Raw genomic sequence first — 26,867 nt, 5'->3', positions numbered from 1 at the left:
AGTATCTAGCATTAACAAAGAGGGACGTGCTTAATTGAAATCAACACTTTCATTGGAAATACTACACTATCCACTCAGCTTCAGATGTGGTAGAATATATGTCAGAAATGGTGGTAGGAAAAGGTTCTGTTTCAAGGATACAATAACTACGCCACCACAATAAAGGATGGGGTGCAGTCAAATTGGTGGTCTATACTTTCTTGTCCAACAGTAATTCAAAGAATATAAAACATGACAGACATTTTAACCCTAACGTCCAAAATTTGTCACATGGTTCTGTTATGGCATTATTATGGCATCTTTATTAGTATTAACTTAGCCTCCCTTGGAAGAGCTTCAATTTCATTAACATAACATGTGAGTAATGATAAAGGAAGGTGGACATATTAAGAGATGCATGTGAACATTCTAAAAAAAAACAATAAAATTTGTTGCTAATAATTTTTCAGAGAAAAATTAAAAATAAGCAGAATATAAAGAACTTAGACAAAAACACCAAAATGTAAATTTTGTGACCAGAAATTGGATCTTGAATCTCAGAGACAAAATTAACTATTCCCATTCTCCCAAGCAAATGAACAGCCACACCGTTTCTATCAATACTTTTCAAAGTATTCTCTCTTTCTCTCTGTCCATCTCTGTCTTTGTCTATGCGTTAGTCTGTCTGTCTTTCTCTATCTCTCTCTACTGTCTGTCTCTGTCTTTCTGTCTCTCTGCTCTCTTTGTCTCTGTCTACCTCTCTCTCTCTGTCTCTCTGTCTCACTCTTTGTCTCTCTTTTTCTATCTGCCTCTCTGCCTCTCTATCTCACTCGGTGTGTCCTTACATACTCCCTGTTTCATTCACCTCTTTAATAATGTCTGAAGAATTGAGATATATTTGAGGAAAAAGGAAAATGTTTTTAAAAATCTCATTACTGTAAGAAAAAAGCATTAGGAAAATTAAAAGTCATGGACTAAATCTAGAGAACAGAGACAAAGTGGTAAGTTCTGTGATTTTCTAGTAATGAAAAATAACATTAAAATTTTTTATCACATGTCTGGTTAAACCTGTACAAATCCTTAACTTCTTTTGTCAATTGGTCAATTGAACTTGGTGCCAATTAAGGTGTCTTCTATGAGGGATGGAAACACAATTTGGAATTTGTACCAACTGTCATTTATCATTACTCTTTCTGCTTTGGAAAAAAAAATATTGGTTTGGTGGCCAGAACAATGTATCTGAAAACGAAAAATGCTCATTTCCTAATGAAGAAAAATTTCACTTTTACTCCAGTATCCTCTTTCACAAATAAAACTTTTGAATTGAGATTTTAGAATTTATTTTCCTCTTTGAAATTTCATGCTTTAAATGTATCTAGTCTAAGATTTTAAAGAATGAGGATGAGAAATGTAATTCTTTTGAAAATGTTACAATTGAGGATCTGTGAATCACTACTGATTAAAACAAAAGGACTTACTGTTGAGTAAAATAAAGTAAAAAATATATGTATACATATAATCCACTGGCTTGGATCTTTAGATTTTTCCATTAAAATAACACTGATGGAACTAACTGAATAAAAGCATACAAAGATAGTCATGAGCAACAAGATTACTTTAGTAGCTCTGGTTTCTGGGGTGGCAATAGGGTTGTCTCCAGTGCTACGAAAGTGTTGGACTTGCCTGTGGTGTCTGAACAAAATGAACACCATGTAGCCACTGGAAATTGCCATTAATGCCAGAAATACTGCATCATAAAGTGTCTTCCAGATAAGTGCTTTTGAGGTAGAAAGAACACGCCAGTCTATAGAACAATATTCTAGGTTGTTCTTAAGGTTATTGACTGTGTCATTCCTAATAGCAGTCACACTTAGAGGCACAAAAGAATCTACCAGCAAATTGCATACCCATATAAAGACACAGGATGGAATAATGTACTTTGGTGCTTTGGCTTTCAGCACTGCCCATTTGGGGCTGTTGGAACTGATGGTGATGGCCTGGAAGACACTCAGGAGGCAGGTATTGCAAAGTGAAAGTCCCCGGGACACTCTCTGCAGATAAACAATGATTTTGCATTCAGTGTCACTCAGGAAAATTTTCTGGACACAAAGTTGGATTGCAGAAGGAACTGCCCTGAAAACAATCATGACAATATGGGAGAGGAACAAATTAACAAAAATTGTATCAAGTGGTCTTATCCTTTGACCAGTGACTAAATTAAAGCCAAACAGGAAAAGGAGTAAACCATTCCCAAAGACTCCAATTATAATCTGAAGCATATATAAAATGCAGAGGATGTCATCGTTAGACTTCATTCCTTATTCTGTGGAACACAATGATATTGAGATCCAAAGTGACCTGGGAATGAAGAAAGAAATATCTGTTATAAAATCAAGAATTCAAAATTAGATTCTGCACATTTCTCATCAAAGAAGTGATCTTAGTTGTTACAGAAACACAGTTTTGGAAAATATGTTGCACAAGTTTTCTATTTTTTTTGTTTTACTTTCTTGATGCAAATATTCTTAATTGGGGGTATCGTATTTTTTTTTGTAAATATAGATTTTAATTATACTTTATATCTCATGTGTTTATGTACTTACTTGATTGTATACTTATGTTAATATATTTGCCTTTTGTTTAGAATGGCATTGATATGTTATAGCCCACATAAAACCTAAACTCATATGATCTGATAATTTTTTTTCCAGAAAAAAGTTAATAAATATATGTTTCCTTAGGATTTATAAATAAAATAAAAAATAGGAAAAGACCACCTTGCCATATACATAATAAGACATAAGGAAGGATTTATAATATAAAGCAAGAAATTTTCTTATGAAAAGACTCTCTATATATAATATATATGACACATGTTCAGAGATCACCATCTTTTCCTTATCTCTGGTCTTTTTTTACGTGTTTTCTGATATATACTTTTAAATTTTATTTTTCCACTTTTCTTCCTTTTCTTCCTTCAATACTTGAAGAAAAGGATAATTTTAAATATATATCTATATATAAATATATATATATACATATATATAAAGGCTTATTGTGTGAGTACATATATATATAAACAGACACACATATACAAATGAGCTTATACAAAAATGTAAATGTATTCATGCATATACATAGATATCTATAATTACACATATACAAGCATATGTATATGCATCTATGTGAGACTATACAATGCTTGTGTGTCTCTGTATTTCTGTATCTATACCTGTGTATCTCTGTTATATTTGAATAATATCTCCCTTTATAAGGTGAGGTTGTTCTGTACTTTTCTAAATCCACCTATTGATCATTTATTGCTATAGTCACTTCTCCATGACAACACTTGTAATTTTGGAGCCTAAAATGGATTTGTCAGGCAACATCCACACGATTGTGGACAGTGGTGCTGATGCACCTGTACTTAGTTTTGTCAGATATCATTGAAGAACTCTTTTCAGCAGTAGGTTACTGTAATTGCAAAGCTCATAAATTCGTTCATTTCAATGATCCTGTTGCCTTTAATACCGGCACATCTATGAGCACAGAGAAATATTCACAAATGCAATTGTTACTGATAGGGAACTTTTTCCCAGCACAGGTTTTGAGCATGGCAAAAGGCATACAGTTCTTAATGGAGATCCTAAGAAGTGAAGAGATTTCTAAATCAGGGGAATAGCAACACCCATCCAAAGGAAAGTGTTAGGGAAACAGTTTTCCCAAGGACAATATTATCCATCTCATAGACTCTACTTATATATTCTTTATTGACAAAAAAGTCAGCTTTGAACCAATCCAGAAAATAATCCTGAGCTACAAATTTTTTATAAGTTTACTCAAAACAGTTTCAAAAGCAAGGGATCCTAATACCTCCTCTATTCTATGGTTCTTATGAATACATCCTGGACAGCAAATCAACGCCTCCTTTCTGATTATGATGTGAAACTCATACAATTATATATCAACTTAATGTTACAAAAAACAGGGCTTCTTTGAAAATCAGTGTTAATTTGGGAGTGAACAAACAATAACGTAAGCTTTGGATGAAATCTAATTGGGAAGGAGAGAAACATACACAAACATATCTTTTTAAAATACTCTGATCTATATCAGAGTTTGAAAATGTTGGTTCTTTAAAGCTTCATACATAATATATATGCCAATAAGATGTGGAGGAGAGAGCTTTTGTTGGTATACAAAGATCAAATAGATGGAACCCCTCTTTGCTCCCCACTAACAGCATGAAGATCAGCATATCAAGTAATTTCTATGTTTCAATCCTACATCAGTAACATTAGCATCATAGAGTTAGCTTATATGTTTTCTATAAGAATAATATGATATGTTAGAAAAGGACTTATTTGTATTGCTAAATTTTCATTCATTTCTGTGAGTATCCATGCAGAATCCTAAAAAAAATTATACCAAATGAATAAAAGCTCAGTAATTTTTTTGAGAGCAGTCACAACTTTTGTTTCAGACAATACAGTGATGATTCTCTGGCTCTTGCTGACTTTCAGCAAATATTTATTATTTGACTACAACTTGCTGATACAAATCCTTGATAGCATACAGTGGCTTTCTTCTTGACTTTAATACATTTCTGCTATTGACAAATGAGCTTCCATAGTTTAGTCTATATCTCTCATGGGCTCATCTTCACCAATAAATCTTTCTGAGTTCTTTTCCTACTTCCGTACCTGCCTCATTCAGATGGATAATTAGACCATACTAATAGAAGACACTTTCTGACATAAAATGTTGACTTGCCAAACATCTTCCAATAGGATTATTTTATAGGCCCTTTCTCTTTCCTAATATTTGCAAGCAGGTTCTTGCCCAATAAATGTTCATACCAGTATAATGAATTTCCTAATTAAACAAAATGCAACATCATAATGCAGAAAATCTTAGTACAGTAACTTCAAAGATTCTTAACTATTTCTTGGTTTTCAGTGTAACAATTTTTTTGTCTGAATATATGCTAAAGAAATCGATTTCCTAAGGGTATAACAGAATACTGCTGTGACAAAAGAATGAAATTTAAAGAAATAATCTCATTCACATGGATTGTAGGCCACATGACAAAAAAATTAAATATATCTAGATCAAACCCTGGAGAGAAGAAGGGTTAATACAGTTTATAAGTTATTGTTGATATTGCTTTTTGAATCTTACTAATAATTGAATCATCATAAAATAATGTCAAATAATTGATTCTTATTGAAGAAATGAATACTCCCTAATAAATTGGTGGTATAAAATATCAGCTCATAGACAAAAATTACTTTCAAAATTGTTATCATCATTATATGAATAAGAAAATGTAAAACTATATTGTATTTCTTTGCATTGCAGAATACATTCCCTGTTTCTGTCAGATACATTTCTGTGCCCCCAAAGTCCATTGCTTCTCATTTGAATGTCCTTGCCACTTTACCATGATTCATGGGCATCCAGGGCACCTGAGGCATTTAGGAAGAGAACTAATTGCTTTTTCCAGTTAGTAAAAAATACATTTAAAAATTAAGGAATTCAGGTCATCCAGATGGCTCAGTGGATAGAGAACTGGTGCTGAAGTCAGGAGGACTTGAGTTCAAATTCAGACATTTAATAGTTTCTAGCTTTGTGACCCTGGGTAAATCAGTTAATCCTACTTGCCTCAACAATAATTAAAATGTAGGAAGTGCTTGATTCTAAATTAACTCTTGATTACAAGAGTGACAGAAGTTAGATTCCTATAAAAGAATAAAGAAAAAGGAAAGACAGGAAGAAAGGAAGAAAAATAACATTGAGAGTACCTTCCAGTTAATCAAATACTAAAAGCTACATTGAAATCAAACAAGCACAAAGGACAACCAGGGAGGAGAAGAGGACAGGAGAAGGAGCTAAAAAGCAGGCAGAGAGCCAAGGCACTGAAATGTAACCCCAATAACTTCCTTTGACTGTGAAAAAAAATCACATAGTTCCCTTGACCTCAGTTACCTCACATATAAAATGGGTGATTTTAGTCAACTTATCTGACTTCTTTTATGCTCCATAATTCTCTGACAGAGAGAAAGGGTTCAGACCCTCACAGGACCTCCAAGACTGGAATCCACATTATTTCCAGTCCAGCCACCTGTGTGAGGGAAGAAAGCATGGGGGTCACAGGAGAAGGGCCTGAAGCCCCTGTGTGCAGCAGCCAGGGGTCTAAGCCCAGAATGCTCTGCCAAAGCACCTTCAGATGGACTCTGACCTTGCACAGCTCACAGTGACTTTTCTCACACATTCAGCCTGAATCAGAGATTAGAGCTTCTCCTTCTCCTAAGTTGAGCTCAGATTCATAAGTTCTAACTCCTTTCCTGATAAATTGAGAAAGGGAACAACCAGGATATCGTTTTCTCCCAGAAGTGTTTCAGTGCAGAATCTGCCAGTGTCCTGAATCATAACCAGCTCAGCACTGCATCTCCATCACTCCCTTTAACCTGGTCAGAACCACTTAAGTGGGGAGATAAAACAGAGGTACCAGAAAAGTGCTGAAGAAAATCTAATATGCCCCTGCTGTAATCTACAAAGGGAATAATCCCTACTGAGGCGTCAAGGTCTCTTCTGCATCCCAAATACTGAAAAAAATAATTCCTTCCCTTAGGTGAGAGTTCTAGCAGTCTGATCTCTGTGACAAAAATGTAAAGTTACTCACCAGTCTGATCTGTGCTGCCAAAGAAGTGGCTACAATTTTGAGTGTGTGTGTGTGTGTGTGTGTGTGTGTGTGTGTGTGTGTGTGTGTTTGTACAAGTTTGCTTCTGTATGCTCTGTGGGGCTGGTCAGACCTGGATTTATAAGCACAGCCTTTTTTGAGCTCATCTCCCCCAAGAACAGCAATTACACCATCACCTCAAAAACAAAAATTGGTAGAAGGAATCTGTCATGTCATGACATCCCTTTGTCCAAGTAAACATGCCCAGCAGTTATTAAAAGTGACTAATTACTATGGTCTAAAGGAGCAACACTTTACATTGTGGGGAGAAACTTTTTTTCTGCTTAATAATATGAAAGGAAGAATTACAGAGAGTGATTTCTGTGCATTGGTGTATCTGGGAACAATTTCCTGAAATCTAGAGATCTAAAAAAATACTCATCAATCCTATTCTTTCTGAAAATTATTATAATTAATTAAATACTTTATTGTAGAGACAAATCTTTTGATAGTCAAAGCAGCCCTGTGAATTTACTACTAGTATGATTTATTGATATAATATAATGATGATATATCTTTAGGAGTTTGCTTAAAAGAAAAAATATATCTAGTAAGACATTGAGATAAAAGTAGAGTGATTTAAATTTTATGTATTCTTGTGTGTGTATTTTTTTTTGCTTTGGTTTGCATTTAATATTTGGAAACATACAGGCATGAGTTTGTGTTAAAACTAGAAGCATAAATGAAAAGTTAAACCAGTTTGGGAGACTTACTCTATTTAGCCTGTACTCTTTATTAGTTTACCTACACTGCAGTTACAAAAACATGGCAGAGCTGTGATGGCAGAAAAGGCACATGGGACTTTCTAAGCTCCTCTCATGCCTTCATGACAAATTATTAAATTCAGCCTCAGAAATAGTGCTTAACTGGTAAAATTCATAAAAATTAGAAGTACAACAACTCAGCAGCCAAAGATAATCTGGAATATTGCCAAAACAGGTTTTTCCTGAGTCGCCAGAGCAGGCCAGGGCAAGCAGGAAGGTAGGAGAGGCTAGCATCTAAAGCAGACCAGCAGCAGAGGTGACCTATGTGACTAGAAAAGTTATAGAGAAGACTATGCCACAAACTGACAGCTCTGTCTTGATTGCAAAGCAGTAGACCAGTAGAGAAATTAAAGCCAAAAGTAGAGGTTACACTAAAAATGCCAAAACTTCACAAATTCTAACATACCCATCCAAAACCGGAAGTGACTCAGCAAAGATCACAACACAGCTGTGCAGTGGTAATTTGCAGCAGGGGGCTCTAGTGGGCAGTCTCTAATCTGTCCAGTAAGGGGGCTCGGCCTGGGGCAATAGTACTTCCTAGAGCAACTGAGCTTCCCTAGGCTAGGCCACTTCTAGTGTCATGCAGGAATTTTCTGGGCAACTGCTAATACTCACAGCCCCAAGGCAGGCTTTGGCTTGAGGTAGTGACATTTTTACTACTCAGCCTTTAGCCTCAGGACAGTCTTTAATCTGCACAGTGGGGTTCATCTTAGGGCACTTCCACAGCTCCCCCAGAAGGTCTGAGTCATTTCCGGTGAGGAACTTTTCCCAGAACACTCCCCTAACTCAAAGCTCTTTGTAGCTGGTTGCCACCTATCCCAGCTTTGCAGAGGAAACTGGTAACCTCTTGGCCCTGAAGGCAGACCCTACATCTTTTAAAAAATGAGTAAAAAAAATCAAAAGGACAATCAATAGCTTCTATACAGAAAAAGAGAGGCAGGTTTTCAACCCCGAGGAGACTAATAGCAGACAGTATCCAGACAATTCTTGATCCCCAACACAAAAGGCTCTCCTAGAAGAGACTATTTAACACCTCAAAAGAAAGGTAGAAGAAAAATGGGGAAAGGAAAGAGAAACTATGCAAGAGAGTAACAACATCTTGAAAAAAAAAAAACTCCCAGGAAGTGTAGGGAAACAGAATTTGTGAATTGGAAAAGGTAAAGGGCTCTCAGGAAAGTAGGATTTGTAAATTGGAAAAAGAAAATAACTCACTAAAAAATTAGTGAAATGGAAAAAAAATTCCATAGAACAAAACAACTTGTTTAAAAACTCGATTGGACATATACAAAAATAAGTTTTAAAAAAGCTAATGAAGAAAATAACTCATTAAAAATCAGTACTGAACAAGTAGAAATGAATGATTCATTGAGACATCAAGAATTAGTCATGCAAAACCAAAAAAAAAATGAAAAATTAGAAATCATATTAAATATCTACTTGGAAAAATATCACACACACCTGGAAAAAAGATCTAGCAGAGATAAGCTGAGGATGATTGGACTTCCCAAAAATGATGATGAAAAAAAAGAGCCTAGATACTATTTTACAGGAAATCATTGAAGAGAACTGCCCAGATGTAATAGGATCAGAAGGCAAAACAGGCATTGAAAGAATTCATCAAACACCTTCTGAAAAAAAACCCTAAATTAAAAACTCCAAGGAATATTGTCATCAAATTTCAAAACCATCAGACTAAGGCAAAAATATTACAAGGACCCAGGAAAAAATAATTCAAATACAGAGGTGTCACAATAAGAATCACTCAAAATATGGCTACTTCCACATTAAAGAATCAAAGGTCCTGGAATCTGATATTACGAAAGGCAAAAGAAATTGGAATGCAGCCAAGAATAAACTACCCAACTAAGCTGAGCATTTTCTTCCATGGAACAATGAAAATGATGAATTCCATTTGTTTCTAAGGAAAAAAAAAACAACAGATCTAAACAAAAAATTTGATCTCCAACCATAGGACTCAAGAAAAGTGTAAAAATGTAAAAGGAACTCTTGGGAACTGTATTTCTGTGGTGGATATACATAAAAACTACACGTATAATTGGATTTTACTGATATATATATATATATATATATATATATATATATATATATATATATATATATATATAAAGAGGGAAACTACATCCTACAAAGAGGCAAAGGCAATCTATCATATCTGAGGGAATTTAGAGAGGGGGAGGAACATTGTGTGAATCTTACTCTCATAAGAGTTGGCTCAAAGAGAAAATAATTGACATATTTGTGTTACAGAGAATCTGTTCTCACCTCATTAAAAAGTGAGAGAGGAAAAGGGTAAAGGGAAAGAGTAATAAGGGGATACAAGAAAGGGGAAGGAATTCAAAGGGACAAGAGAGGGGTTCTAAAGAGGGAGAGCTGTGTAACTGCAAGAGGGGACCATAAGTTTAATACTGGGGAAGTACATGCAAGATATAAATCTTACCTGGATGCTTTCTCACTTGCTCTTGAAGTTCCTTAAAGGGATGATATATATTAGAGGCTACAAATTTTATTTGGGCTGTGGCAGTTCTTTTACCACACCTACTGAATAGTCCAAATAAGATGTTATATTTATATCTCCTGGATAATAAGCAAGAGCTAGAATGATTGCATACAATTCATTCTGTGGAGCGGATTGAAAAAGAGTTCTGACTACTCTCTTTATAGTTAGGACATGAGATAATACAGTGCAAATATTATGTTTGGATCCATCTGTAAAGATAGTTGGTCCTTTAGAAGGAACTTTAGAAACTTTTCTTCAAAAATCTATCTGCAATTATGTAATAGTCTGGTTATCTTTAATGGAAACCCATGTGTAAAATGTGGAGCCATGGCTAATAAAATTTGCCACTTTAGGATGGTTTCACAGCACACATTAACTTGTGCATTAGTATAAAAGGTGTATATATTGTCAGGTCTTATCCCAGATAATTGTATTGCTTGCTTTATGTCCTTTAATAAAATTCTAGCCACAAGCACTGGGTAAGGAATAAGACTTTGTTCTTGTTGTCCTGGGAGGTTCACCCACTCAATCACACTGTCTCCTTGATGAAGGACTGCTGTGGGTGCCTCGTGTAGCAAAAATCAATATTTCCAAGAGTTTTTGAATTACTCTTTCAACCACATTGGATAAAGCCAGTTCAACTTCTCTCAAAGTGCCTTGAGATTTTTTGAAAGCTGGTTTTGTGAGTTTAAAGCACTGTCTTCTCTTAAAATGTCATATAATGGTTGCAATTGATAGGTAGTCAAGCTTAACACTGGACACATCCATTAGGTATCTCCTATCAATTTCTGAAAATCATTTAAGTTATTTAGCTTCTCTGTTCTTAAGGACAGTTTTTGCACTGTAAGCACCTTAGGATATACTTCATATCCTAAATATTGAAAAGGAGCATGCCTTTGAATTTTTTTTTCTGGAACTACGTGCAATTCATAATTCCTTAGTGATCTTTTGTAGACATGCTTCTAACATTTGTTCCTCAGGTGCACATCCCAATATATTGTCCACATAATGTAATGACATTACTTTTGGAAATGTTTTTCTTACTGGAATAAGTGCAGTAGCAACATACATTTGACACATAGTAGGACTGTTTTTCATTTCCTGTGGCAAAACTGTCCATTCATATCTTTCATAAGGCTCAGCTACATTAATGCTGGGCACTGAAAAGGCAAATCTTTTCATATCCTCCTTATCTAGAGGGATAGAATAGAAACAATCCTTAATGTCTATAAGCCACAGAAGCCATTCTCTAGGCAACTGAGTAGTAGATGGAAGTCCAGGCTGAAGAGTTCCAGTAGTTTCCATCTGTTCATTTACCTTTCATAAATCAATCAGCATCCTCCATTTTCGAGATTTCTTTCTTACAACAAATACAGGGAATTCCAAGGACTTAGAGAAGGTTGTAAGTGTCCTTGGTCAACTTTCTCCTGTACTATATCTAATAATCTCTGAATTTCATCACTACATAAAGGCCACTGTTCTATCCACACTGGTATATCAGTTTTCCATTGGATAGGAATAGGAGAAAGTGTTGGCAGGCCTTCAACAGCAGTCCTGCTAAAAAACTAAATTACTAATTTTTAATCTTAATTGTTGTAAAATGTCTCTTCCCCAAAGATTGATGGGGATTTTTTCAATAATAAAAGGAGTAAAAACTCCTGTTTCACCTTCAAAAGTACATCTCAAAGGGGTAGCATTAACTTCAGCTGCTATAGATGCTCCTATGCCAGACATGTGGGTGTCTGTCTTAATCTTTGGCCAGTGACTGGGCCAGTTGGCACTTCTTTTTTTTTTTTTTTTTAATTCATTTTTCCAAATTATCCCCTCCCTCCCTCCACTACCTCCCCCCGATGGCAGGTAATCCCATACATTTTACATGTGTTACAATATGACCTAGATACAATATATGTGTGTAAATACCATTTTCTTGTTGCACATTAATTATTAGCTTCCGAAGGTATAAGTAACCTGGGTAGATAGACAGTAGTGCTAACAATTTACATTCGCTTCCCAGTGTTCCTTCTCTGGGTGTAGTTATTTCTGTCCATCATTGATCAACTGGAAGTGAGTTGGATCTTCTTTATGTTGAAGATTTCCACTTCCATCAGAATACATCCTCATACAGTATTGTTGTTGAAGTGTATAGTGATCTTCTGGTTCTGCTCATTTCACTCAGCAACAGTTGATTTAAGTCTCTCCAAGCCTCTCTGTATTCCTCCTGCTGGTCATTTCTTACAGAGCAATAATATTCCATAACCTTCATATACCACAATTTACCCAACCATTCTCCAATTGATGGACACCCATTCAACTTCCAGTTTCTAGCTACAACAAAAAGAGCTGCCACAAACATTTTGGCACATACAGGTCCCTTTCCACTCTTTAGTATTTCTTTGGGATATAATCCCAATAATAGCAATGCTGGGTCAAAGGGTATGCACAGTTTGACAACTTTTTGGGCATAGTTCCAAATTGCTCTCCAGAATGGCTGGATTCTTTAACAACTCCACCAACAATGTATCAGTGTCCCAGTTTTCCCACATCCCCTCCAACTTTCATCATCATTTGTTCTTGTCATCTTAGCCAATCTGCCAGGTGTGTAGTGGTATCTCAGAGTTGTCTTAATTTGCATTTCTCTGATCAGTAGTGATTTGGAACACTCTTTCATATGAGTGGAAATACTTTCAATTTCATCATCTGAGAATTGTCTGTTCATATCCTTTGACCATTTATCAATTGGAGAATGGTTCGGTTTCATATAAATCAGGGTCAGTTCTCTATATATTTTGGAAATGAGACCTTTGTCAAAACCTTTCCTTTTAAAAATATTTTCCCAATTTGTTACTTCCCTTCTAATCTTGTTTGCATTAGTATTGTTTGTACAGAAACTTTTTAGTTTGATGTAATCAAAATCTTCTATTTTGTGATCAATAATGATCTCTAATTCTCTTCTGGTCATAAATTCCTTCCTCCTCCACAGGTCTGATAGGTAGACTATTCTCTGTTCCTCTAATCTATTTATGATCTCATTCTTTATGCCTAAATCATGGACCCATTTTGATCTTATCTTGGCATATGGTGTTAAGTGTGGATCCATATCTAATTTCTGCCATACTAATTTCCAGTTTTCCCAACAGTTTCTTCCGATTAATGAATTTTTGTCCCTAATGTTGGTATCTTTGGGTTTGTCAATGATAAGATTGCTATAGATGTACCCTTTTTTGTCCTTTGTATCTAATCTGTTCCACTGATCTACCGTTCTATTTCTTAGCCAGTACCAAATGGTTTTGGTGACTGCTGCTATATAATATAGCTTTAGATCAGGTACACTTAGACCACCTTCCTCTGACTTTTTTTTCATTAGTTCCCTTGCAATTCTCGACCTTTTATTCTTCCATATGAATTTTGTTGTTATTTTTTCTAGGTCATTGAAATAGTTTCTGGGGAGTCTGATTGGTATAGCACTAAATAAATAGATGAGTTTGGGGAGTATTGTCATCTTTATTATATTCGCTCGGCCTATCCAAGAGCACTGAATGTCTTTCCAATTATTTAAATCTGACTTTATTTTTGTAGCAAGTGTTTTGTAATTTTTCTCATATAATTCCAGACTATTCTTTGGTAGATGGATTCCCAAATACTTTATACTTGTTTGGAATGGAATTTCTCTTTGTATCTCTTGCTGTTGCATCTTGTTGGTAATATATAAGAATGCTGAGGATTTATGTGGATTTATTTTGTATCCTGCCACTTTGCTAAAATTCTGAATTATTTCTAATAGCTTTTTAGCAGAGTCTTTGGGGTTCTCTAAGTATACCATCATGTCATCTGCAAAGAGTGATTTTTTGATTTCCTCATTTCCTACTCTAATTCCTTGAATCTCTTTCTCGGCTCTTATTGCCGAGGCTAGCGTTTCTAGTACTGTATTGAATACTAATGGTGATAGTGGGCAACCTTGTTTCAATCCAGATATTACTGGGAAAGGTTGCAGTTTATTTCTATTGCATATTATGCTTACTGACGGTCTTAAATATATGCTCCTGATTATTCTAAGGAATAGTCCATTTATTCCTATACTCTCAAGAGTTTTTAGTAGGAATGGATGTTGGATTTTGTTAAATGCTTTTTCTGCATCTATTGAGATGATCATATGGTTTTTATTAATTTGATTATTAATATGGTCAATTATACTAATAGTTTTCCTAATATTAAACCAGCCCTGCATTCCTGGTATGAATCCTACTTGATCATAGTGTATTATCCTGGGGATGATTTTCTGAAGTCTTTTTGCTAATATCTTATTTAAGATTTTAGCATCAATATTCATTAAGGAAATTGGTCTATAATTTTCTTTCTCAGTTTTCGATCTACCTGGTTTAGGTATCAGTACCATGTCTGTGTCATAAAAGGAGTTTGGTAGGACTCCTTCATCCCCTATTTTTTCAAATAGTTTATATAGCATTGGGCCTAATTGTTCTTTAAATGTTTGGTAGAATTCACATGTAAATCCATCTGGTCTAGGGGATTTTTTCCTGGGGAGTTGATTAATAGCTTGTTCTATTTCTTTTTCTGAAATGGGGCTATTGAAGCAATTTATTTCCTCCTCTGTTAATCTAGAAAGCCTATATTTTTGAAGGAAGTCATCCATTTCACTTAAGTTATCAAATTTATTGGCATAAAGTTGGGCAAAGTAACTCCTTATTATTTCTCTAATTTCCTCTTCATTGGTGGAAAGATCCCCCTTTCCATTTGTAAGACTAACAATTTGATTTTCCTCTTTCTTTTTTCTGATCAAATTTACCAAAGGTTTATCTATTTTATTGGCTTTTTCATAAAACCAACTCTTGGTTTTATTTATTAATTCAATAGTTTTTTTTACTTTCAATATTATTGATTTCTCCTTTTAATTTTTGTATTTCAAGTTTAATTTTTGGTTGGGGGTTTTTAATTTGTTCTTTTTCTAGCCTTTTAAGTTGCAAGCCCAATTCGTTAATCTTCTCTTTCTCTATTTTCTTCAAATAAGCCTCTAAAGATATAAAATTTCCCCTTATTACTGCTTTAGCTGCATCCCACAGATTTTGGTATGATGTCTCATCATTGTCATTATCTTGGGTGAAATTATTAATTGTTTCTATAATTTGCTCTTTCACCCAGTCATTCTTTAAGATGAGATTATTCAGTTTTCAATTACTTTTTGGTCTATTTATCCCTAACTTTTTACTGAATGTAGCTTTTATTGCATTGTGGTCTGAGAAGAAGGCATTTATTATTTCTGCCTTCCTACATTTAATTTTGAGATCTTTATGTCCTAATATATGGTCAATTTTTGTATAGGAGCCATGAACTGCTGAGAAGAAAGTATATTCCTTTCTATTGCCATTCAGTTTTCTCCAAAGGTCTATCATACCTAGTTTTTCTAATGTTCTATTTACTTTTGAAATTTCTTTCTTGCTTGTTTTGTGGTTTGATTTGTGTAAATCTGAGAGTGCAAGGTTGAGATCTCCCACTATTATAGTTTTACTGTCTATTTTTTCTTGCAACTCTCTTAACTTTTCCTTTAGAAAGTTAGATGCTATACCACTTGGTGCATATATGTTTAGTATTGATATGGCTTCATTATTTATGCTACCTTTCAGCAAGATATAGTTTCCTTCCTTATCTCTTTTAATTAGATCAACTTCTGCTTTTGTTTGATCTGAGATAAGGATAGCTACCCCTGCTTTTTTGGCTTTACCTGAAGCATAATAGATTCTGCTCCAACCTTTTACCTTTACTCTATATGTATCTCCCTGCTTTAAGTGTGTTTCCTGTAAACAACATATTGTAGGGTTCTGATTTTTTATATAGTCTGCTATCTTTCTCCGTTTGATGGGAGTGTTCATCCCATTCACATTTACAGTTAAAATTACTAATTCTGTATTTCCTGCCATCATATTATCCCCAAATTATGCTTTTTCCCTTGACCCCCCTGAACCCCTTCCCCAATATTTAATTTATAGGCCCCCCTTGTGATGCACAGCCCTCCCTTTTTTTTAGTATCCCTCCCCCCTCCCTCCATGTCCCTTCCCTTATTCTCCTTTTCCTTTTCCCTTTTCCTCTCCCCCCTTTTAATGAGGTGAGAGAGAATTCTCTGAAAAACAAATATGACAATTATTTACTCTTTGAGCCTCTTCTGATGAGAGTAAGATTTACACAATGATTCTCCCCCTCTCTAAATTCCCTCAGATATGGTGTATTTTCTATGCCTCTTCCTGGGATGCAGTTTCCCTCTTTTTATCACTCCCTCCCCTTTTTCTGATACTACCCCCTTCCCTTTACTACACCCCCTCCTTTTTTTTTCTTTTATATCAGTAAAATCAAATTATCCATGTGTACTTTCTATATACCCACAACAGAGATACCCATAATGAGATGAACCAAAACAGTAATGAACTGAACCATCTACACCCAGCAAAAGAACTCTGGGAGATGACTATGAACCACTACATAGAATTCCCAATCCCTCTAGATTTGTCCGCCTGCATTTTTTATTTCCTTCACAGGCTAATTGCACATTATTTCAAAGTCCGGTTCTTTTTGTACAGCAAAATAACTGTTTGGACATGTATACTTGTATTGTATTTAACTTATACTTTAACACATTTAACATGTATTGATCAACCTGCCATCTGGGGGAAGGGGTAGGTGGAATGAGGGGAAAAGTTGGAACAAAAGGTTTTTCAATTGTCAGTGCTGAAAAATTACCTATGCATATATCTTGTAAATAAAAAGGTATAATAAAAATTATAAAATAAACAAAACATGACAAAGAGCTTGCATGACATGTTCAGGATTTGGAGGATAAAATGAATAATACATTCTATTTGACGTCGGGTTTCTTGAATTAAATAAAATCCTCTATTTTGTCTATCACCTGGTTGTCTGATGATTGAATCAATTTTTTTCCAAATTCCCTTGTGAATTCCTCCTATTTTTGCTTTGTCTGGATTTAATTGATCCAGAAGTCTGGCTTGATAATGAAGCACTATCAGGATTTATTTCTCTAATAAAAAACCCCAAGCTTCAATGCTCTTTGATAATGCTAATTTAATAAGACAATGTTGAAATAAAGTTTAAGTTGAATTCTGAGCAAGAGGGCTCATGAAGGGATGGTAGCCAGTAGGTCATGGTAATAGCCTGATTGGAAAAAAAAAAGTGTCTGGCATTTACAGAGCAGGTCCTGATTGATTGAAATGGACACTTTCATTGGAAATACTAGCATCACTAGCTATTAGTCTACTCATCTTCAGATATGATAGAATATATGTTAGAATTGATGGTAGGAACATATTCTGTTTCCAGGATAGTATAAGTTGGCCATAAAGATAAGGGATTGGTGTGAAGTCAAATTGGTGATCTATATTATCTTCTCCAACACAAATTCAAAGACTGTAAAATATGATAGAACACAAAGGTTCAAAATGTGGCCACATAACAGAACCATGTGCCATAGCACATGCTTAATTAGCTTTATTAGTATTAACCTCCATTGGAGGAGCTTAGATTTAATTAACATAACATTTGAGTTATGATCAAGAAAGATGGACATAGTAAAAGATGCACATTAACATTCTGAAACAAACAAGAAAACCAAAACCAACACTCAATCTGATGATAAAAAATAGCTTGATAGTGACTTTTGTGATGCAGTCTTTGGAAACTAAAGCTTTTATTATCTATAGATAAAACATGATGCTCATAATATTTTTTCAAGCTTTTGGTTAAAAAAAATGGGATGACACATTTAGGGGAATAGTAGGAATACATTTATTATGTGTTTTTCTGAATGTATGTTTTTTATTCATTATTTTGTTTTTAAAATTTAGAAACATTCCAATAGTATGTAATAAATGAATGAAAATAGTTTGGGGATTAAGTTGAAATAGGCTATTTGCGATACTTATCCTATATTCTATACAATTCTCTATATTTTGTAGAGAGAGAAAGATTAGCAAGATAATTTTAATGTCTTTATCTAGAATTTAGAGATAATAAAAGACTAAATAGTTTTCTCTTGTTTATCTTTCTTAATTGAGGTTTTTTAATGAATGTTTCTCGTATTAATTTGAATTCTTCAATTTTCACTGATGTTATTCTTGCAAATGTTTTAAAGTTATTAAATTCTTCTGAGTTTATGTCTTGAGCTTCCTTGTCATCACAACACATTTTTGTTGAGATTATATTATGATGTTTTGCTAATTTTTCTTACTTATATAACTCTGGATTTCATTTAAAATTTGACTTTCTTCACCTTTTGGAAGAAGTGGTTGAGAAGTAACACTGTCTCAAGGTTTAGGCTTTATTGTGAACATTATTGTTATTTCTTTGTTTCCCTGTGGTTTTCAGAACTAGCTCTTTCAGTTTGCAAGTTTTCTGTGATTCTAAGATTTTATGATGTAGGGAAAGGCATGGTTACTGTTCTCTTTATGTGAGTTCTAGTTCTTATTTTGGACGAGACTCTCTCATCCCTATGGAATGCAGTTGTGCATCTCTCTCACTCTGAATCTGTTCACCTGGAACTAGGAACCCTACTACCTCTGTATTCCACACTTAAACCAGAGCCCTTCTTTCTTTGTGAAATCAATTGCTTTTCTTCTCCCAAAAACTGGAACTCAGAATTTGTCATGGGGTAAAAGAATAGGTAACACATATTTCTGCTTCTGACTGAAGATATTTTTGTCTAGAAAAATGGGTCTAATAAAGAATCGTTCTACTAACTTGCACCAGTATAACATTTGATGCATTAAAGTTATTTCTGAAGGAATGATGAGAAGTGTCAGCTCAGATGCATTGTCTACTCTGAAATCTTGGATCTGCCACCTTTTTTAATTAAAAACGTCATTGTTCAACCCAATTTTTTCTGCTTCTGCACTTTATGAATGCTTAATTTTTCATTCCAATTCTCTGATACTTTAATCCTTCGGAAATCAATTCTTGTGTATTCACCTCTTATCTGCCTCAGTCATTACTTCTTTGAAAGCTGGTTTCTGAAATCATTCTCATACTGTCTTTTACAAGACGGGATTCTCATTTATACTATGTAAATTTCTAGGAATTATGCATCACTTCATGAAATACCAAAAATCCATTTTTATTGTGATTACTTTACTTTTTCTGTTACAAATTTTAGTAGAATTCATTCCTTTTTATTCTTTAATACTTCTTTTTTTTAATTTCCTTTTCTGATTTTTTGATTTTTACATCTGCTCTGATTTGTCTTACAAATTTTATTTCAAATAATTCTTTGTCAATATTATTGTTCCTTCTCTGGTTAATTTAATTGCTGCCTCCTATTTTCCTTCTCTGCATGGTAAAGACTTTTTATTTTACATAGTTCTTTGAAGTTGGATAGCCTCATGTTCTTTATAGATTGTGTAGTGAGGATCATGTGGGAACCTAGCAGAGTTCCTGCACAAAAGTAGCACTTTGGAAGAATGGATTTAACCACATTTTATCTTATGTCTTCTTCAAAAAAGATTTGTTCCCTTTATTCCTTGGACACTTCCTCTTTGCAACAGTAGGGTTTATGTCAATAAATAAAACTAAGCCAAATAAAGTCATGCAGTTGCTCAAACCTAAATAAGTATTCTATACCAAATCAATATATTTATTCTATGACTTCTTTGTCATATATAGAAGAGCTCAATGGCATTCTCAAAAGCTAAAGACATTCTTGGTGGCAGGGTTAGGGCTTATACGTCCTTCCAAAACTGGATGTTTCAGAGGGTGAATACAGCTCTATTTGAGATAGCTGTTCTTATCTTCAAGATCCGGAACATTGGGTACATAAAGAAAACTATTTAGACTTGCCTGGAATCTCAGATTTTGATTGGTCTTATTCTATATATAATGTTCCCAGAGAAAAATTAAAAAGTAAACAGAATATAAAGGACTTGCTCAGTAGACACACACACCAAAATCTAGGTAGTGTGACCAGAAATTGGATCTTGAATCTCAGAGTCAAAATTAACTATTCTCATTATACCAAAGCAAATAAACAGGCACACTGCTTCTACTGTCAATATTTTTAAAAGTATTCTTTCTTTGTCTCTTTCGGTCTCTGTCTATCTGTCTCTCTCTGTTTCTATTTCTGTCACTCTCTCTCCCTCTCTCTGCATGTGCTTACAAACTCCAACTTTTCCATTTTTAAAAATTTCTTAATAATTGGGATATATTTGAGGAAGAAGGAAAAACTTATTAAAATCTCATTACCTTAAGAAAAAAAAAAAGGATTAGGAAAACGAAGTTATTGTCTAAATCTAGAAAATAGAGACATGGTACTTAAGTATGATTTTCTAGTGAAGAAAAAATAGCATTAATTTTTTTTTTATTACATATCGGGTTAAACTTGTGCAAAACCTTGATCTCTTTTGTCATTGGTTCTTGACATCTGTGGGTATTGAACTTGGTAACAATTAAGGTGTCTTCCATGAGGGATGGAAACACAATTTGGAATTTGTATCAACCATCATTTATCATTACTCTTGTTGCTTTGAAAAAACATGATTGGTTTGGTGGACAGAACCATACACCTGAAAAAGCAAAAGACTTATTTTCTGATGAAGAGAATTTTCATTTTCACTTCAGTGTCCTCTTTCATAAATAGAAGTTTTGAACTGAGATTTTAGAATTTATTTTCTTCTTTGAAATTTCATAGTTTAAATGTATTAGTTCTGAGACTTTAATAATGAGCATGAGAATTTTTTATTCTTTTGAAAATGTTACAATTGAGGATTTGTGAATCACTACTGATTAAAACAAAAGGACTTACTGTTGAGTAAAATAAAGTAAAAAATATAGGCAAATACATAATCCATTGGCTTGTATGTTTATATTTTGCTATTACAATAACAGAGATAGAACTAAGTGAATAAAAGAATACAAAGATAATCGTGAGCAACAAGATTACTTTAGTGGCTCTGGTTTCTGGGGTGGCCATAGGGTTGACATTAGTGCTATGAAGGTATTGGATTTGCCAGTGGTGTCTGAACAAAACAAGCACCATGTAGCCACTGGAAATGGCCATGAATGCTAGAAATACTGCATCATAAAGTGTCTTCCAGATAAGTGCTTTTGAGATAGAAACAGCACACCAGTCTATAGAACAATATCCTAGGGTGTTTTTAAGGTTATTGACTGTGTCATTCCTAACAGCAGTCACACTCAGAGGCACAAAAGTATCTACCAACAAATTGAATACCCATATAAAGACACAGGATGGAATGATATACTTTGGTGCTTTGGCTTTCAGCACTACCCATTTGGGGCTGTTGGAACTGATGGTGATGGCCTGGAAGACACTTAGGAGGCAGGTATTGCAGAGTGAAAGTCCACGGGACACTCTCTGCAGATAAACAATGATTTTGCATTCAGTGTCACTCAGGAAAATTTTATGGATACAAAATTGGATTGCAGCAGGAACTCCCCTGAAAAGAATCATTACAACATGGGAAATAAACAAATTAATAAAAATTGCATCAATTGGTCTTATCCTTTGACCAGTGACTAAATTAAAGCCATTCAAGAAAAGGAGTAAAGCATTCCCAAAGACTCCAATTATAATCTGAAGCAAATATAAAATGCAGAGTATATCTTCCTTAGATTGCATTCCTTATTCTCTGTGACAGAATGATATTCAGATGCAAAGTGACCTGAAATAAAGAGAGAAGTACCTATTATAAATCCAGGAGTTCAAAATCAGATTCAGCACATTTCTTACCAATGAGGTCATCTTTATTAATTTTTACTTGTTACAGAAATACAAGCTTTTGGAAAATATTTTACTCCCACAAATTTTTTTTTTAATTTTCTTGATGCAAATATTCTTATTGGAAGTACTGTAATTCTTTTAAATAGGGATTTTGAATTATGTTTAATGTCTTATGTATTTATGTATTTATTTGAGTGTATACTTATGTAAATACATTTGCCTTTTGTTTAGAATTGCATTGATATTTGAAAGATCATATAAAAACTGGACTCATATGATCAGGTCATTTTTTCCAGAAAAAAAGTTAGTAAACACATGTCTCTTTATTATTTAAAAATAAAATGCAAAATAGGAAAAGAATATCTTGCCATTTATACAATAGAACATAAGAAATGATTTATATTATAAAGTAATAAAGTTTCTTATCAAGTAACCCTGTATAGAGCAATAATGAACTGAACCAGCTTCACCCAGAGAAATAACTCTGGGAATTGATTATGAACCACTACATGGAATTCCCAATCAGAATATTTTTGTCTGCCTACATTTTTTATTTCCTTCACAGGCTAATTGTACACTATTTCAAAGTCCAATTCTTTTTGTACAGCAAAATAACAGTTTGGATATATATATATATATATATATATATGTATGTATGTATATATATATATATATCTATGTATGTATATATACATAGATATATATATATATATATTGTTTTTAACTTATACTTTAACATATTTAAAATGTATTGGTCCACCTGTCATCTGGGGGAAGGGGCAGGGCAAGAAGAGGAAAAGTTGAAACAAAAGAGTTGCAATTGTCAATGCTAGAAAATTACCTATACATAAAATTTGTGTAAAAATTAATTAATTAATAAATTAATTTTAAAAAACCCTATATAATATGTATGACACATGTTCAGAGACAACCATCTTTTCTTTACCTCTTATGTTTCTTTGTTTGTTTTCCACTCTGTACTTTTTAATATTTTATTTTTCTTCCTTTTCTTCCTTCAGTCCCTAAAGAAAAGTACAATTTTAAATATATATTTATAAAGACATATTATGTGACTACACATCTATATAAGCTTAGACTCATATACAAATGAACTTATACACAAATATAAATGCATTCATGCATGTACATAGATATCTATAATCACACTTACATAGACATGCATATATATATATATATATATATACATCTATGTAAGATTATACATTGCTTATATGTACCTTTGTACCTCTAGAGGTGAATAGCATCTTCCTTTATAAGTTGAATTTGCTCTATAATTTTCTAAATCCACCTATTTGTTATTTAACGCTATCGTCACTTTTCTATGACAACACTTGTAATTTTGGGTGAGGCTAAGATGGATTTGTCAGGCAACATTCACATCATTATGGCCAGGGGTGCTGATACACCTGCACTTATTCTAGTCAGATATCATGGAAGAACTATCCCTTTTTTGTTTTTTCATCAGTTACTAATGAACCATTTATGACACTCTTATGGGCCTCTTGTGATCATAGAGAAAATACAACTCTTTTCAGCAGTAGGTTACTGTAATTGCAAAGCTCATAAATTCTTTCATTTCAATGATCCTGTTGCCTTTAATACGGGCACATCTAGGACCACAGAGAAATATTCACAAATGTAATTGTCACTGATGGGGAACTTTTTTTTTTTTTTCCCAGCACATGCTTTGAATATGGCAATAGGCATACAGTTCTTAAGGCTGACTAAGAAATGAACAGACTTCCAAATCAGGGGAATATAATCATGCACACAAAGGAAAGTGTTGGGAAACAGTTTTCTCAAGGACAATATTATCCATCTCATAGACTCTTCTTACATATCCTTTATTGAAAACAAAGATAGCTTTGGACCAATCCAGAAATTAACCCTGGGCAACAACTCAAAACACTTTTAAAGAGGGAGGGATCCTGATACTTCTTTAACTCTATGGTTCTTATTTTTTTTTTTTAGCCACTTAAAAATTTATTTATTTACTTATTTTATAAATTTTATAATTATAATTTTTGACAGTACATATGCATGAGTAATTTTTTATAGCATTATCCCTTGTATTCATTTTTCCAAATTTTCCCCTCCCTCCCTCTACTCTCTCCCCTAGATGACAGGCAATCGCATACATTTTACATGTGTTACAGTATAACCTAGATACAATATATGTGTGTAAAACCAATTCTCTTGTTGCACAGTAAGAATTGGATTCTGAAGGTATAAGTAACCTGGGTAGAAAGACAGTAGTGATAATAGTTTACATTCAATTCCCAGTGTTCCTTCTCTGGGTGTAGCTGTTTCTGTCCATCATTGATCAACTGGAAGTGAGTTGGATCTTCTTTATGTTGAAGATATCCACTTCCATCAGAATATGTCTTCATACAGTATTGTTGTTGAAATGTATAATGATCTTCTGGTTCTGCTCATTTCACTCAGCATCAGTTGATGTAAGTCTCTCCAAGCCTCTCTGTATTCATCCTTCTTGTCATTTCTTACAGAGTAATAATATTCCATAACATTCATATATCATAAAAAATTTACCCAATCATTCTCCAATTGAGGGACATGCATTCATTTTCCAGTTTCTAGCCACTACAAAAAGAGCTGCCACAAACATTTTGGCACATATAGGTCCCTTTCCCCTCCTCAGTATTTCTTTGGGATCTAAGCCCAGTAGTAGCCCTGCTGGATCAAAGGGTATGCACAGTTTGATAATTTTTGGGACATAGTTCCAAATTGCTCTCCAGAATGGCCGGATTCTTTCACAACTCCACCAACGATGTATCAGTGTCCCAGTTTTCCCACATCCCCTCCAACATTCATCATTATTTGTTCCTGTCATCTTAGCCAATCTGACAGGTATGTAATGGTATGTCAGAGTTGTCTTAATTTGCATTTCTCTGATCAGTAGTGATTTGGAACACTCTTTCATGTGAGTGGAAATAGTTTCAGTTTCATCCTCTGAAAATTGTCTGTTCATATCCTTTGACCATTTATCAATTGGAGAATGGTTTGATTTCTTATAAATTAGGATCAGTTCTCTATATATTTTGGAAATGAGGCCTTCATCAGAACCTTTAACTGTAAAAATGTTTCCCCAATTTGTTACTTCCCTTCTAATCTTGTTTGCATTAGTTTTGTTTGTACAAAAGCTTTTTAATTTGATGTAATCAAATTCTTCTATTTTCTGATCGATAATGATCTCTAGTTCTTCTTTGGTCATAAATTCCTTCCTCCTCCACAGGTCTGAGAGGTAGACTATCCTCTGTTCCTCTAATCTATTTATGATCTCATTCTTTATGCCTAAATCATGGACCCAACACTGTGGTTCTTATGAATCCAAACTGGATAGTAAATCAATTGCCTCCTTTCTGATTATGATGAGAAACTCATACAATTATATATCAACTTCTTGTTGTAGAAAACAGGGCTCTTTTTAAAGTCAGTGTTAATAGGTGAGTGAAGGAATAATAAAGGAAGCTTTGGATGAAATCTAATTGGGAAGGACTTTAATGTTGTCTTTTATATTCACACAGAGACACGTACACACATAACTTTTTAAACTACACTGATCTATATCTGTTTAAGACAATGTGGGTTTCTTTAAAGCTTCATACATAACTTATGTGACAGTAAAAAGTGGAGCAATGAGCTTTGGATTGGAACACAAGTGACAAATGGATTGAATCCCTCTTTGCTCCCCACTAACAGCATGATGACCAGCATATCACTTAATTTCTATGTGCTTCAATCCTACATCAGTAACATGAGCATCATACAGTTAGCTTATAGCTTTTCCGTAAGGACAATACCATATTTTGAAAAGGACTTGTTGAAAATTACTCATGCATATATACTGTAAAAAATTATAAATAAAAAAAGAAAGAAAAGGACTTGTTGGCCTGCTATATTTTCATTTGATTTTGCAGGGATAAATGCAGAATACTAAAAAAAATTATACCAAATGAATAAAAGCTCAGTAATTTTTTTCAGAGCATTACAACTTTCTATTCTGACACAATACAGTGATGATTCTCTGGCTCTTCCTGCCTTTCAGCAAATATTTATTCTTTGACTATGGCTTGTTGACAAGAATGCTTGATAGCATACAGTGGCTTTCTTCTTGACTTTAATACATTTCTGATATGGACAGGTGAGCTTCTATACTTTATTCTGTATCTGTCAAGTAGAAGAAACTTTCTGCCATAAACTGTTACCTTGCCAGACGTTGCCCAATATGATTATTTGAAGGGCTCATTCTCTCTCCTTAAATATACAGACTAGGTTCTTATCCAATAACTGTCCATATCAGTACAATGAATTTCTGAATTAAACAAAATGCTACAGCATAATGAAGAAAATCATAGCACAGTAACCCCAGAGATTCTTAACTATTTATGGGTTTTCAATTTAATAATTTTTTATCTGAACATAAGCTAAAGACATAAGAGAAATTTTGCTGTGACAAAAGAAATTTAAAGAGATAATCTGATACACATGGATTGTAGGCAAAACACTGCTTGCATCTATGCCATATGACTAAAAATTAAATATATCTAGATCAAACCTTAGATAGAAGAGGAGTTAATGTAGTTTATAAGTTAATTTTGATATTGCTATTGTAATTTTACTAATGTTTGCATAATCAAAACATTGTAAAATAATAATTCTTCAAGATATATATATATATTTCGTAATAAATTGATGAAAATAAATATGAGTTCAGTGCCAAAAATTAATTTCAAAATTGTTATCATCATTATATGAATAAGAAAATGTAAAACTATATTGGACTTCTTTGCCTTGCAGGATACATTTCCTGTTTCTATCAGATAAATTTCTGTTCCCCTGAAGTCCATTGCTTCTAATTTGAATGTTCTTGCCACTTTATTATGATTCATGGACATCCAGGACACCTGAGGCATTTAGGCAGAGAACTAACTGCCTTTTCCAGTTAGCAAAAAAGAAATATAAAAATGTAGGAAGTCAGGGCACTTAGATGCCTAATTGGACAGAAAACTGGCACTGAAATCAGGAGGCCCTGAGTTTAATTCCAGCTTCAGGCATTTAATTATTACTAGCTTT

General features: G+C 33.9%; 2 protein-coding genes across 2 annotated transcripts; both read right to left on the bottom strand.

Annotated features, from left to right (window-relative positions):
- Positions 1 to 1,367: 1,367 nt before the first annotated feature.
- On the bottom strand, positions 1,368 to 2,294 carry LOC141546209 (vomeronasal type-1 receptor 1-like). Its single transcript, XM_074273899.1, has one exon. It carries the CDS (start codon positions 2,292 to 2,294, stop codon positions 1,368 to 1,370), a length of 927 nt encoding a protein of 308 aa, XP_074130000.1.
- Positions 2,295 to 20,723: 18,429 nt separating this feature from the next.
- LOC141547390 (vomeronasal type-1 receptor 1-like) lies at positions 20,724 to 21,650 on the bottom strand. Its single transcript, XM_074275834.1, has one exon. The coding sequence runs from the start codon at positions 21,648 to 21,650 to the stop codon at positions 20,724 to 20,726; it is 927 nt and encodes a 308-aa protein (XP_074131935.1).
- Positions 21,651 to 26,867: the final 5,217 nt, after the last annotated feature.

The sequence above is a fragment of the Sminthopsis crassicaudata genome, chromosome 6 (assembly GCF_048593235.1).
Source record: "Sminthopsis crassicaudata isolate SCR6 chromosome 6, ASM4859323v1, whole genome shotgun sequence".
Lineage (NCBI taxonomy): Eukaryota > Metazoa > Chordata > Mammalia > Dasyuromorphia > Dasyuridae > Sminthopsis > Sminthopsis crassicaudata.
The sequence above is the reverse complement of the archived record's forward strand: the minus strand, read 5'-3'. Positions and strand labels throughout refer to the sequence as shown.

Excerpts from the sequence above, each read along its gene's own strand:
- LOC141546209 (XM_074273899.1), bottom strand. The coding sequence starts at position 2,294 with ATGAAGTCTAACGATGACATCCTCTGCATTTTATATATGCTTCAGATT.
- LOC141547390 (XM_074275834.1), bottom strand. The coding sequence starts at position 21,650 with ATGCAATCTAAGGAAGATATACTCTGCATTTTATATTTGCTTCAGATT.